The sequence below is a fragment of the Sander lucioperca genome, chromosome 16 (assembly GCF_008315115.2).
Source record: "Sander lucioperca isolate FBNREF2018 chromosome 16, SLUC_FBN_1.2, whole genome shotgun sequence".
NCBI classification, from domain to species: Eukaryota; Metazoa; Chordata; class Actinopteri; order Perciformes; family Percidae; genus Sander; species Sander lucioperca.
This window is the reverse complement of record NC_050188.1, coordinates 8,159,581-8,174,921: the sequence shown is the minus strand read 5'-3', so window position 1 is coordinate 8,174,921 and position 15,341 is coordinate 8,159,581. Positions and strand designations below refer to the sequence as shown.

Below are 15,341 nucleotides of genomic sequence, written 5' to 3'. Positions count from 1 at the left end.
TCTGTTTGTTTCTCTCTCTCGGTCTGTCTGTCTCTGTCTGTCTGTTTCTGTTTCTTTTGTTCAGCCCCATTCTTTTTACCTAATATATTTCACATCTCATATCAGCTAGATTGATGCTTTTTAGTTCTATGCAGTGTCTAATAATAATACAAAGTATTTCTTCTTTCAGCCGTTTTAGGTAATTCATTTCAACTTTCATCTTTGACAGTATTACAGTTCAGCTTCAAGCTTTTCTAACAGTGTATTTTAGCTCTTCACTTGGGTAATGCAGTTTAGCTTCCAACTCTAACAATTTTCCTGATTTTTTAGCGTGTAGTGCATTTGAGCTTTAAGATTTTTCGTACTATTTGTTTCATATTTCTGCATTTGTGAGTGATTATCAGTTAGAAAATATAGTCAGACCTCACAATGTTCTACGTCTTTTGTCATTATTCAACTTTTGAAGCCAACAGTTCAGTTTAGCATAAGCTTTTAACTTTTTAATGAAATTCATACGTATTAAAACGATTTCCACTTTTTCAACTATTCTCACTACTTCAACTTCTTCTTAATGATTTAAGCTATTCAACCAGTTTAGCTTTAGCAATTCAGCTATTCAGCATTCCCACGCATTTTCCGCAGGAAATGCATTTTCTAGTTACAACTGTGGACCTGCAGGCTGTGTGAAGCCAAATAACTTTTATGTTGAGAAGCTGGAAGAGGCTTGAATGAACATTTTATTTCCACGTCTCTCTTTCCCTTGGCTTAGACTCGACCAGTACAAGTACTGCCCAGGGCCAGCACGGTTCCAAATTACCATCAAACAAATTGCAGCTCATCACCGCCCCTTCCCTTGTGGGATGGCAGAGGCCAGCACCAACAAAACAAATTAGCAAAACAGGCTTAATTTTTAATCAGTCCCAAGAACACAGAAAGCCTCCAATAGTCACAGATGTCAGCGCTGTGAGAGAAACACAATGCACAGACAGACTGAATGAACACAGGCTCAGTGATCAAAAGGCAGCCATCAAACCAGAGCCTCACGCCACTACAGATAAGACACTACCGTCGCCATGTGATCACTCAGCCTCAGCCACTTCTGTTCTATTCCGTGGAAAACACAGTGAAGCAACCATCCAACTTGAAAACTCATCGGCCTGCTGGTAATTCAGAATAATATTTGGATTATTGTAGAAGAAGTTGTTGTTTTCCCGTGGCTGTAGAACACTGCTGCTATGCAACATAAAATGATGTATTTTTTTAACGTGGTTTTATATTTTCTAATTCCAATTAAACATTTCAAAATGAAATAAACTTGACTTAAATTAACCTAGTTTAGAAAGGCTAAACAGGGTGTACTGTTTCTTATCACTTTACTTACTTTACTTTACTTTCACTAATCTTGCTGAATCTTACATTTCTGAGCCACCTTTATTATTATTTGTTTTATCAGAGATTTGTGGGATTTCTCCATTGTGAGTCACTTTACATAATGTATCTCTATCCATTTTTGTCTTTTTTTGCAGAGGAACAAGAGATCCTTAGGGACAAATAGCAGGTCAACAGTGGATGCTAAATAGGAGGGGAAGATGCGCATAGAAGTGGTATACATAATCTGAAAGCTGGAAACCTCAATATTAATTTGAAATGCAGCTCCACACTGTTAAGTTTTTCTAGTCATGAATCTGTAATAAACATTGTGTTTTGGTTAGGCGCATATTCAAATGTTGAAAGTGTATAGTGTATAGTGTAAGGGCTGGGAACAGTATGATTAAAGTATATAATGGCCATTCCCATGTTCTTTCAAGGCTCATAAGTTGTTGCAGCAATATTTGGGTTGATACCATTTGTTACACAGATTTAGTGCAACATTAAACCCTTTGACCCCTTGAGAATTAATGAAGACACGAAGACCTTGAGGAACACCATAGAAAAAATAAATGCTGTAATTTAGTTTCAAATATTTTTGACATTTAGAGATTTCTGCAATAATTTTTTTTAGCAATTGGATGGCAAATGCTTCTGTTGTGGAAACTGCTCAGAAACCCCTTATTTTCAGTAAACCTAGGAAAGCCATACATCCTCTGAATGCCCTCGGTTTCTGTGACTATCCTACAGGGCACAACAGGTCATTTTACACAGTGAGGTCAAGTTTAACTGCAATGAAATTGCTACTACTAACATCATCACACGTGAATATAATTGGGCTCACTGAATCCACAAGAGTCTCAGTTGTTCAGTCAGACCCAATTTTTGCAATTTAGGACTGTTTAGGGACCTCAGTATGCAGAATTATTCAAATACACCAATTATAAAATAGGCAAACATAATTTGTACAGTATGCAAAAAACACCACTCCAAAAACTGAATGGGATTAACATAAAGTAGGCATATCTGTGAAGGGGAGACCCGTGCCCTACTTACAGTATATAGGGTGAGAGGCAGGGTACACCCTGGGCAGGTTTGCCACAGGTCTGTCAGACAGAGACAGACAACCATTCAAGCTCATTTTCCCACCTACAGGCAATTTAGAGTCGCCAATTAACTGACGCTACATGTCAGCAAGGAGCTATTTTTCTATACTTCTTGTAGACATGCAAAAAAGAACAGTCTTGCTTTGCCAAATACATTGGCCACATGAAATTACACTTTTTTATTTCTTATATATGTTTACAGTTTGATGGAAAGGACAAGATCACCACACATTGTATCTAATAAGTTGATTATTAAAATAAATTCCATTTTAAGGCAGGGATATGTGCTGTGACATACCTTGAAGCTGTTCAATAAGAGTCCAGGCCATACGGGATCCTTGAGCGTCAAATACAACATGACCCTGAAAGGAAAAGACAGAATTTTAATGTTTTAACAACCCCCTCCATTCTTCACACAGTGTCCCCCCCCCTCTCTCTCTCTCTCTCTCTCTCTGTGTGTGTGTGTGTCTCTCTCTCCCCTCCGGGTTTTGTACTTACTGAAACTCCTTCGAAGGAGCTGGTGTTCATGGCTCGGTAGATCTCAGCTGTGATATCTCGGTTGTTGTAGTTGAAATCTTCTAGCCGGTGACCCTTGGCCTTTAGGGGTCCCACGGTCTTGTTCAGGGCCAGGGCTAGAGCCCACACAGCATCGTAAGCCAGGGGGGCCTCCTGGAAACCGCCCGTCTCCTCTGGATTTTTACCTCCGAGTTTAGACATCAGCTGAGCTAAAAATTCCTGAGAGGTCTAGAGAGGAGAGAACATGACGAGAGATAGTGCTTGGTTAAAGATGGATGACGTTCAGGCCATTTAATCTGAACATTTGGATCACTCGGTCTGAATGTGTTGATGGAATTTTAAATCCTGTCTACTTTTTCACCTCCACACACCTGGTGAATCGTTACATAAAGTGGATGTGATTGTGGGTTTCTGAAAGTTAGGAAAGTTGGGCGCAGCCCCTCCAATTCCGATGTCAGAAAGGTTTAGGGTGTAGCGTAAAAGTAGCAATTATTTATAATTAATAATCAATGAATACCAAAAATATATGACAATAACTATCCATCCATCATCATTCGCTTAAATCGAGAGCTTTGCCTTCCGGTTCAACTCTCTTTTCACCACAACGGTGCGGTAAGAGAATGCAATACCGGGTCGCTGTCTGATTCTCTGGCCAATCTCCCGCTGCATTGTCCCCTCACTCGCGAACAAGACCCCAAGGTACTTGAACTCCTTCACTTGGGGTAAGGACTCATTCCCCACCCAGAGTAGACACTCCTTTGGTTTCCTGCTGAGAACCATGGCCTTAGATTTAGAGGGACTGATCCTTATCCCAGCTTCTTCACACTTGCGAACCGATCTAGTGAGTGCTCAAGGTCATGGGCCGATGATGTCCTCAGGACTGCCTCATCTGCAAATAGCAGCGATGAGATCGGAGGCCAACCCTCACCTGGAATGAGTCTGACTTACTACTGAGGCTTGGCACATACAGGGTTTGGATAACACTGAGAAGGGATCCCTTACTCAATACCCCCGCAGTATCTCCCAGGTCATACACCTTCTCCAAATCCACAAAACACATAAAGACTGGATGGGCATACTCCCAGGTCCCCTCCAGGAGCCTGGCGAGTGTGACGAGCTGGTCCATTGTTCCACGACCAGGATGGGTTCCGCATTGTTCCTCTTCAATCTGAGGTTCAACTATCAGCCGAACCCTCTTTTCCAGCACCTTGGAGTAGACTTAACCAGGGAGGCAGAGTAGTGTAATATCCCTGTAATTGGCACCTACACTCTCTGGTCTCCCACCCTGGTCTGCCACTCCTTTTACGTAAGAGTTTTCATGGTCAGGTCCCTAGTTTTATTGTTCATACACACACGTGAGCTCTATGTGTAATTAGAAAACAGCAGAGCAGCAGAATCGCATGATGACTGGCGTGGAGAAATGTGCTTCTGGTGGAAACAGACATGTCCAGACATATTGTGGCACTGGAATTCCTTATTATCAGGTTCTCCAATAAGCCTCGTAAGATTCTCCAGATGATTCAGAATAATGTGGCATGTGTACTGACAGATACAAAGATCACATTTTCCCTGTGTAAGCTTCTCTACACTGGCTCCCTGTGTGTTTAGCCCCATTTCTACCTGACAATGTAACGTATCTTCTCCACCTTTGGTTTTTATGGGCATTTAATGTTTTTATTAGAGAACTGACAACAGAGAGATGGCAGGAAATGGTGGTTGGAGTCTTAAACCCCTAAGTCACAAGCACCCTGACCTTTTGGTTTTTAACTGCTGCTCTCCATAAATACCAAGCGGGGCCTGGACATGTTGGTCTGTCCAACAAGGGTTCTCCACTGATCTTTTTTTAAAGTACTGGTTGTCTTGCTCCATACTGTATATATATATATATATATATATATATATATATATATATATATATATATATATATATATATATATAAATCAAGTGTTTTTTTGTAGCAGTCCTTTGTGTCACATCTGCTTGACCAATCATTTTCGTCAACATTTCTGGTAACCTCTGAAAGTAACTGTAACTTGCATTTAGTTTCACCTACTGAGCAATGGCCAAGATGTAGTTGCAGGAGCTTGTCCCCAAAGCATGTGGAAAACCGTGGAAACAACAGCAGACAACATGACAATGTCTACATGCTACAGTCTGTTTAGCCCTGCAGTAGTAAAGAGCTACGAGGGTGACCAGGCATTTGTCGTCTGGCCGGCAGTAGTGGATCTCCTGCCTCTTCTCATTCTCATTCTCATCTCATGGCTTTCTCCCAACTCATTAGACTTACTGTAGTTGTATGTGTCTGTATCTACTAGAAATTTCAATTTATGTTTTTTAACCTGTCACAATCTGTTAAACATATAATTTACATTTACGAAGTAGCTCACTATGGACATTTACATAACATTACATTGATATAACAGAGACTTGTGTGTCCATAGCAACTTGCATTTTTTCTCATACTAATAAGGAGCAATTTGGGATTTCTGTATCTTTCTCAAGGACACTTGGGCAAGAGCGGCTGTGGGATCGAACCACCAACTCTACAATGACTGGCTATCCCACTCTACCAACTGAGCCCCACATGCTGTTAGTACAAAGGCTAGATAAAATGCATAATTTCTTCAGTGATCAGATGTGTAGTCAGCCCATCTCACTGTCAATTTGAGCCAGAGGAAGTTCGGTTGGTGATTGGTGGTGATTTCATTCAGAAACAGAGCAGAAGATGAAAAGGAGCGGCAACAATGCTGTCTGATCCTCACACAGCCAGTATCACTTCACCGTACTTTGATCAATAAGAGGCCATTCCTGCATCTCCAATTATTTAAGGGATGAATTAAGTGGGGGTCTGCCTACAAAGGTTTAGATCTGTGTTGATCTGTTGAATTGGAGACAAAGGATGGATTTATCCTGCTGTTTATGAAAGCATTTTTTGGACCAATTATGTCTCTCTCCCCCGCCTCTGCCTGCCTGTGGACGTGTGTGTGTGTGTGTGTGTGTGTGTGTGTGTGTGTGTGTGTGTGTGACGGCCGGCCAGCCGCAGGACACGCTTGTGGAGTTTAACTCCGAAAAGACAGTTAACCACAGGTTCCCTTTAATCTTATGATGGACATGTGTTGTGATATTTAAACAAACAAACTGTCAACGGCAAAATAAAAGCCTCTTATTTACGAGACCGGTCTGAGAGACCTCCAGCTTACCTCGGGGTCTCTGAGTATGACTGGCCGAGCGACGAGCTAGCGGCCGGGGCAGGCGCCTGCTGGCTGTCGCCTGCTGGCTGTCGCCTGCTGGCTGTCGCCTCATTTCATGGAGCTTCTCAACTCCGAAAACTTGGAAGCAAATTGTCAATTCGACATAAATTTTCGCAAGACTGCCTATATTCGAAATCTAAACAGTTCATTTCTCGCCTAAAACGTTGTCAGAAGTGAAATTAGTGATGAATAAGATGGCGAAAATTGTTAAAATTGTCCCGTTGTTGGTCTGTCTGTACCGGAAACCCGACCCTCGTTGACCTAGGTTCATATGCTGAAAAGGGAAAAGACCCTGCCCTGAAGTAGGAGCTGAAATAGTTACAGGAACTTTTTAATCCTCCGTGTCCTCCTTGGCAACAAGCAACTGGGTGGAGGAGGGGTGGTGGTGGTGGTGCGTGATCACGGAAGGCTTGTATCATGTGGACGCGCCGACAGTGTTGTTGTCATTACTTAGAATTCCTCATGGGGGACACAGAAATTATGCACTATAGCCTTAATAAGTTTATACTTTCCGCTCCGAGCAATATAGCATTATTAACATTTTCATAGTTTAGTTAGGGTTAGGGAAAGATGGTGGTATTGGTTAAATACTTCAAAAGTCAAAGCTGATGGATTGCGGAGTTGGAAGAACGCTGTAAATTTTTAGAGCAGTCTCTTAAGACTTGTTTTTCTAAATCTACACATACTCTTCTAGTCACAAGTCGAACAGAGCTAAATTATCTGCTAAGAAGGAGAGCTGAATTCATAATGCACAGAGTGAGGCAAAATTATTATTTTAATGGCTGTAAACCAAGCAAATTGCTTGCTCTGAAATTAAAACAAAGCGAATCCAGAGCTACTATCAACAGCATCCGCACAGACCGAGGTATCTCAACAAATCCTAGCGCCACTTTTCAATCCTTCTATTCAAAGTTGTATAAGTCCTCCTGCAACCCAGATCCGACACTGTGCCAGAAGTTCATAAAAGAACTAAACCTGCCTCTTCTTGACCCAGAAGAGGCAGAAGAACTGGGTCAACCTATGACGTTAGAGGAACTTAAATCAGCATTAAAAACAGTTAAAAAAAAGGGAAAACGCCAGGGTTGGATGGAATTCCATCAGATCTTCTACAGTATTTTGACATATTAGGACTAGAGGATGGATACTCAAACCGAGCCCGTTGGGACCTGACAAGACCCGACAGGCCAGGCCGGGTTCGGACAGATATTTAGAAATGATGTTCGGGTTCGGGTCGGGCGCGGTCACATCAGCGCGATAAGGCATTGAACATTTTAAATTTAAAAAAGTTTATTATGTAGGTGCGCGCCTGTGTTAACGTGCGCTTGTTGCCCCGTGTGCGCTGATGCGCTCATCTGTTGACATTTCCGAATGCCTTCCTACAGTAGCTTAATAAAAGCGGGCTTTCCCCACAAACAAACATATGTGTTATTAGTATGAGAAAAAAATTAGATTCTAACTGTGTCGGGCTCGGGTTGGGCTTGGACATAAATATCTTAATGCCTGTTGGGCTCGGGCCGGGTTTGGTTACTGCTCTGTCGGACGCAGGCCGGGCTCGGACAGAAAAATGCGGCCCGATCCGCACTCTAATTAGGACCTACCATTTTACAAGCTTTAACTTCAGCCATAGAGAAGGGTACTTTCCACCAACAAACCAACACTGCACAAATTTCCGTTATACCCAAAAAGGGCAAAGATCTTACGGACTGCTCAAATTTCAGGCCCATCAGCCTCATCGGGACTGATATTAAGCTTTATTCCAAAGTCTTGGCTCTCCGCCTAGAGCGCTTTATCGAGAAGCTAGTCCACCCCGACCAATCAGGTTTTATACCAAAGTGTCATGCTGCAGACAATGTATGCAGACTATTTCATGTAATAGAAGAAGCCAAAAAGCAGTTTTATCAGTGGATGCGGAAAATGCTTTCAACTGCCTAGAGTGGAACTACTTGTGGCAAGTAATGGAGAGGCTTGGTTTGGGGGCCAAATTCATTGACATGGTGCATACTTTATATGCAAATCCCACGGCTATAGTCTCGCGACAGGGATGCCCGCTGTCCCCCATGCTGTTTGCAATCTCTCTTGAACCGTTAGCCCAAGCCATAAGGCAAAATAAAATCTGTAATTTCCAGATTAAATCCAATAGCAGCTCAATATCATTATTTGCAGATGATATTTTGTTGTACATCTCTGATCTTGAGGACTCTATTCCAAAAATTCTTAAGATCTTCAGCGAATTTGGCTCAATCTCTGGCTATAAAATTAACTGGAATAAATCTAATCTACGGGCCCTCAGAGTGGGGATGGACATCTACAGTTCCATGGAGAGAAATAGAGCAAAACCTCACTGGAATCTAAGACTGCAAGACCTTGCCTTTGCAGGTGTGTGTCCAAATAAGTGTATGCTAGCCTATGGCCCTATTATCACCAACACATTGACCAACTTTAAAAAGGTGGAGGAGCAACTACGCTACACCAATAAGTGGCATTTGAATACCCCAATATGGCACAATGCACACTTGTCTGGTAACAAACCCTTTGCTTGTAAGCAGTGGAGTGACAGCGGTATCTATACTTTAGACCAGCTATTCAGTGAGAAAGGTATGTTGAGTTTTGAAGACTGTGAGCTAGTTTTGAGGTCCCCAGGACATCCTTCTACTTTTATCTGCGCTTAAGATCAGCCCTAAAATGTTATGGAGTGCCATGGGGAAACAGTCTTGAGGCGCACCCAGTCATTAAATGGTTTGTTGATTTTCCTGTGAGAGGATTAGTGTCCAAGATCTATGCTAAACTGATGCAAGTATCCATAGGAGAACTCCCAATAGTAAAGAAATGGGAACGAGAGCTAAGCCCTGAGGGGAACACAATTAATTGGGAGACAGTTTGGGACATTTTCCACTGTTCCAAGAACCCAAATCACCAGTATATCCACTTCAACATATGTCATAGAACATATCGGACTCCTCAGAAGAGATACGTCTCTAAAGTCATTCCCACTCCCTATTGTACTTTCTGTCAACCTGAACAAACTGGAACTTTCCTGCATATGGTCTGGGAGTGTGAACAGGTGCATGAGTTTTGGAAAAAAACATCAATAATATCTGATGTGATAGGATGTTGAGTTTCTACTGACCCAATTGTTTTGTTACTTAATGACGACTCTAAATTACACCTGCTTGGGAGACAGAGGCTCAACTGCAACTAAGAAAATGATGGCTCAGCGCTGGCTCCCCCCTCACTTGCTTTGTATAAAACAGTGGTTGGCGTATTTTCTGGACATAGTTATGCTTGAGCTCTCTACAGCAATGATTAACAAAGCCAAATCATCAACTATCAGCCTATGGGAAAGCGCAGCAGCACAAATATCAGACTTAATGACCTCAGCCCCACAAGAACTAGAGGAGAGTGATTAGGCAAGGTGTGATTTCTGTTTGTTTGATTGTTTTGTTTTCCTTGAGATCGCAGAGGGTGGGGGGTGGGAAAGGGTCTTTGTTCTTGTTCTATTTGTGTTTCTTTGTTCTGTGCGCCATCTGACATTACCTGTCACACATTGTGGAATTTGTTTTGTATGTCTGAAGATGCTAATAAAAATGTATCAAAAAAAAAGTCAAAGCTGATGTGCAGCGCAAGAAGGAGGCTGTCTATTATTTCAATATTTAAACGTCCCCTGACCAGTACTGGAGCAATGCTTTAATTAACTGGTCCCTGTTTTGTTTTGTAAGTGGACGCACACAGGGCTGCACATGCATCAATACAAGGGGCAATTTAATGCACATTCCTGCTGAGTATCAGCACTTTGAGCACTCATGGGCGGCTGTGGCTCAGTTGGTATAGCTGTCGCATATCAATCTGACGGTTGGTGGTTCGATCTCTGGCCCTACAGTCTACATAAATCAATCAGTCAAATTTTATTTAAGGTGTAAAATCCCCATTAAACATGGTCTCAGTGCACTTTACAATTAAATGAACACAGAAATAACAGACAGCAACAAAACAATTGAACAGCAATTAAAGTATTAAACCAGGAACATAAGAGAATGAGTGAAAAAGGTTTGTTTGTATAGGACGCAGAAAGGATGATGTGTTATGGATGGCTGTAGTATAATGAGTAGAGGTGGGTTTTCAATCTAGATTTAAAAATGTCAACTGAGTGAACATGTTGAAGTGCCCTTGGGCAGGACACTGAACCCCGAGTTGCTCCCGATGCTGCACAAATGTGTGTGAATGTTTATCTGATGAGCAGATGGCACCTTGTATGGCAGCCTAAGCCACTATATAAATATAGTCCATTCATATAAATAGGGGTATGACGAGACACTCAGCTCACGAGACGAGACACAATATTGGGCTCAGAAGAACATGACGAGACGACATTATAACACTATTTTAAAGAAAACTTCAATGAACCACATCGCTTACTTTGCAAGGTTGGATCAATCTGGTTTGTATTAGTCTGCCTGCAGTGATGATCTGTCTATTGTGTCCTGCTGTACCACATACAGTGAATGAATTGCCCAAAGCGATATCCTTATCTGTCCATTGCATTGTAGTTCGGGTCACTGGGTCAGGAATACGAGGAGGACAATTAGAGTTCTTGTCCAGCCACTTTCAGTTGTCAAGGTACTGAATGGTAACTCTACAGTATTAACCAGCGGCGCAGATCAAGTGCGCCCTGCCAAGTGCATCGGGACTGTGTGGTTATTTTGTGGCCCGGCTTCCTTGGTGCATGTGGGACACACTTGGGCACAGGGTGGAATCAGAAAGAAGGCATAGGTGGGTGAATTAGAGGCTGTGGCCATAATGTCGGATCTTTGATCACAAAGGAGAGAGTGTAGATAGTCTTCCTCAGAGGACAGTTATTGTCTGGGACTTGCGACAGATCACATAGCATGTTGCTCATCACAGCCACACATAGGCTAGCTGTAAGCTATTATAATTAAAAATGTGGAGCTCCAGGCCAGCCTTAAAAAAAAAAGATGCGTTCAGCTGGTGTTTAGGAGGGGGCAGCTAGGCCTGTTCATGATTTAATTTTTTTATTCCTTCAATTAATTTATTGAAAGCATTTGACATTGACATTAACATGTTTTTATTATGTAAAGACATGTTCAAGGAGTTAAGATAGAGCCTGTATTAGGGATATATTTAGTTCAATGTGTTATATGTCACTATTTTTGGTAGCCTACTGTACTTAAATGGCCAGTATATACTTCATTTTCTTTATTCATTGAAGCCTCTATGTTTACAGGCTTGTGGTGCGCAATAGGTGCCAAAAACAATCTATGTTTGGTACTGCCAATTTATTTTGTTTTGTCATGGTTCATGTGTGCAATAAACATTACACTGGAGCTGTGTGACCTGTTTCCAACAGATTGGGGGGATCTGTGGGTATTTTACAGTCTGATGCTGGTTGCACAAAATGTAATCAGCAGATCTGCCGTGCGACAGTGACATCATCAGTTGAGTTAGAGATGCAGAGGGAACAGATAGCTGCTGCCTTCACATGGCTGTAAAGGAAATACCTACAGTAATAATGGCAGCAGAGAAGTAAAGTGTTGATATTTGCATGTTAAATAGAACCCAGCACCTTTTTCTTACAATGGCTCTAATACACCATCGTAGTGGAAGAACCACGCTAAAGATAGATAAGATAAGAAACTAAAGATAATCTAGTCCACACAGCTTTTTCAGTAGCCTGGCTCCACCCTCCTCCGTACTTCCGCTCAATTTTCATTTTCCTTCAGTACGTGGTCTGGGTTTGTGGTATATTCGAGGGTTTTCTCCGGCCAATCTTTACCATTCCAATCAGCGAACAGAGGGAGTGGCTGAGAACGATGACGTTGAGGTCGTGCGCTAGTTTGAGTTGTAGTTCCGTAATGGCGGTGGAGAAAGATGCAAGCGAAGCCATTCGGTCCGTTGTGGCAACGCTGCCGAATATCCAGAAGTTAAAGCCCGAGCAAGAACAATCTTTGCTGAGTTTTGTTGGTGGTCATGATGTTGTGGCCCTCCTCCCCACGGGTTTCGGGAAAAGTTTGATTTTCCAGCTCGCTCCGTTAGTGGTGAAGGAGTTGGCTAAGGCGAATGCTAGCGATGCTAAGCCAACGTCACGACCAAACATTAGCGATTGGTTATGGCAGATCCAGAGTGGCTCTGGGCAGATCCAATAGTTTTAAAATTCAACAGAGTACACGCCTTCAAGGAAATTAACACTTGTCAATGGAGACTGGCCAGACTCTCTGTACAAATGAAATGTACGAGATTCTGGTAGGACCAGGCTACTTTTTCAGTGCATTCATCATAAATTCCCAGCAGTCTCTGCAGCTGCAGATGACTTTGCTGAGCACCATTGAAGATAAAGCGGGTCTCACCAGGTTGGAGGCCCCTCGCACCGTCTCTGGGTTGAGCATGACAATCTCAGTGGTCACATGACCCTCCACAGCCTCGCTCATCTGCTCCACAGTGCAGTTAATGGATGGGTCCTTGATCTTAAACCAGTTGTCTGCGTACCAGCCAATGAGGAACCACACATACTTCTTCCCATACAGCTTCTCCTTGTACACCTGCAGACGGACATGGACCAATGACAGGACGCATCAACACATACTCAAAGGAAGAACAGAGAGATACATATTTGATAAAGTCCCCCTCAAGTGTATTTTGGAATTTTAATGTTTTCGTGTTTTAACCCTTGTGTTGTCTTCCATTCGATCATGCACTTGTCGTCCTCCCGGGTCAAAATTGAAAATCAACACTTTTTCTACGTTTTTTTTCAATGTTTTTGCCGCTTTTTTGACGTTTAACGCTTCTTTTCATTACCATGTATAAACACCACTAACACCAACTTATTACTAGTTTTACATTTATTTTTGGAATTCATGGTCAATAAACCTCATTTATAGAAAATTCTACCTTACACTTGAGTTAAAAAAAGCAGAAATTATGAATTATTTTGACTAATATTAAAGGAAAGATAATCATAGACTGGTATGTCAACATTCAGTTGTTATACTGTTTAGAAATATTTTAATTTTTTTTTTCAAATGCTAAAAAATTTAATAAAACACCCAACATTCAATGAGAGTAGAGATCCGATCATTTGTTGTACTCGCAAAGCGCGTTGCATGGAATCATCCATGTTATTTTTGGGTAATTAAAAATTAGGTAATTAACAAGAACCTCATATTTCTGATATAGAAATTTTTAAAATGGGTCAAATTTGACCCAAAGACAACACAAAGGTTAGGTTTTTCCATCTGCCACAGTGTTCACGCTCACTGTATGTAAGGAAGAAGTGTCAGCATGGAGTAAGGTCTGGCTACACCACCTAAGTATTATGGGATAGGGGAGAAACACTCTGGCTTGTTCGTATTTCTTTAAACCAATCACAACAGTCCTGAAATTAGAATCAGATTCATTTTCAAAGTGAGTTTTCACTTGCATGGAATTTGCCTTGGTGTGTTTGGTGCATACAATAAATTTAAGTAAAACATAAATAAAACATGTTTTATAAACAAGTATAAAATAGAAATTATTACAATAAAAATATGTAAAATACACTATAAACAATATGTACAATAAAACTGTTTTAGAAAGAAAAAAAAGGTTTTGTGCATGGTGTATTAATCAGGGGATGTGCAAAAGTTCACAGTATGTATAATATGTGCAATGGTCAGGGATAATCGTAGTCCAGGATGTGTGTTAATGTATAGCGGCTGTCAGTCTGTCAGTGGGGCTCCTGGGCCTTGTTGATCAGACCTACTGCAGTTGAGATAAAAAGTGTTGTGGCGGGAGGTTTTTGGTCCTGATGGTACCTGAGGATTCCAGTTGCTGGGTGGCCATAAGTGCAGCTGTCATGATCTTGGTTTTTGTTTCCTGTTTGTATTTTGAAGGGTCACTTCTCCTGTCATGTCTTGTTTGACTTCCTGCCTTGTGCGTTTTCCTGCCTTTGTGATTGTCTGCCCCGCCCCTGTCGTTTGGGATTTTCTACTTAGTACCTTCGTTAATGTTTGGAGTTTTTGTTTATTTCCTGCCTTGTTTTTGAACTCTGTAAGCCTTTGTTATTTAATTATTTTACTGCCTCAGACCTTTGTTTGCCAATGCTATGTCAGCCAAGTCTGTCACAAATTAATTTGAACAGGAACACATTACCTCACAGAAGACTTTCCTGGCCTCCGTCTCATAGAATAGACCAACAATAATTCTGGCATCCTGGCGCTTGAAAGTGAAAAAGAAAAGGACAAAGTCACACAGAGGTTGGAGATATATGAAGAAAAAAAAAAAATTAAAGGCCGTGCAGTGTGGATAGGGAACACAGGAGTCAACCGTGCTGCCAGCTCCTGCACCACACACAGTAGTAGACGTCCTCCATACTGGATTATATTTATGCTGTTACCATGGTTTCTGGCCAAATTATCTTGCATGCTAAAACTAGGCCGCCATGCTACCAGAGTTTGGACCAGTGGGCAGCTGGAGCTACAGAGATGCAGCGTTGTGCTGAATAACTCCACATTCTGGGCAGGAGATGGGGAGAATGCTGCCAAGCATGCAGGAGCTCTCTGTGGTGACCAGGCCTGACTGGCCCAGCTGATTGGTACCCAGGTGCCTGCTATGTGTCAGAAGAATTGGGGGGGGGTCTGGCACCTTAAGGTTTTTGACAGCCACAGCAGGGTCGGTGAGGAAGCTCTGACGAACGCTGATTTCAATCCCTGCTTCCTTCACCCTCTCTTCCAGATCATCCAGAGTCTGTCAAACACAGAGAGACAAGCACACAATAATGAGCATGCAGGAGAAGACCGAAAGAGAGAGAGACAGCAATGGGGTGGGAGAGATAATGGAATGGTAGGTTGCGAAAATAAATTTGAAAAACAGTAAGCAGCAATTGATGTAGCAGCAAAGTAGCGAGGGGGAAGATGAGTCGGTGGTTTAGAAAGATGATGGTGGGTGCGTGGGTGATGATACCAACAGCTAAAACAGCAGGTGGCAAGAGAGAGGCAGAGAGAAACCGATAAAGGGAAGGTAGATGTGATAGAAGATGGAGGAGATAAGGGAGGGGAGAGAACTAGGAAATGAGAAAAGTGAATGTACGTCTAGAACAAAAAACAGAGAGAACAAAGCACCTCAATGACGTTT

At 42.0% G+C, this 15,341-nt stretch overlaps 1 protein-coding gene across 3 annotated transcripts in view; it reads right to left on the bottom strand.

Moving 5' to 3' along the window:
* The window catches only part of gabbr1b (gamma-aminobutyric acid (GABA) B receptor, 1b), a 275,139-nt gene that overhangs the window by 64,675 nt on the left and 195,123 nt on the right, over positions 1–15,341 (bottom strand). For all 3 annotated transcript variants that reach the window (XM_035992923.1, XM_031278814.2, XM_031278815.2), the window contains exons 10-14: positions 14,853–14,954; positions 14,361–14,426; positions 12,581–12,772; positions 2,952–3,197; positions 2,752–2,815 (exon numbers count right to left, since the gene is read on the bottom strand). In XM_035992923.1, the coding sequence (XP_035848816.1) occupies positions 2,752–2,815; positions 2,952–3,197; positions 12,581–12,772; positions 14,361–14,426; positions 14,853–14,954 (670 nt within the window). The remainder of the gene's footprint in view (positions 1–2,751; positions 2,816–2,951; positions 3,198–12,580; positions 12,773–14,360; positions 14,427–14,852; positions 14,955–15,341) is intronic.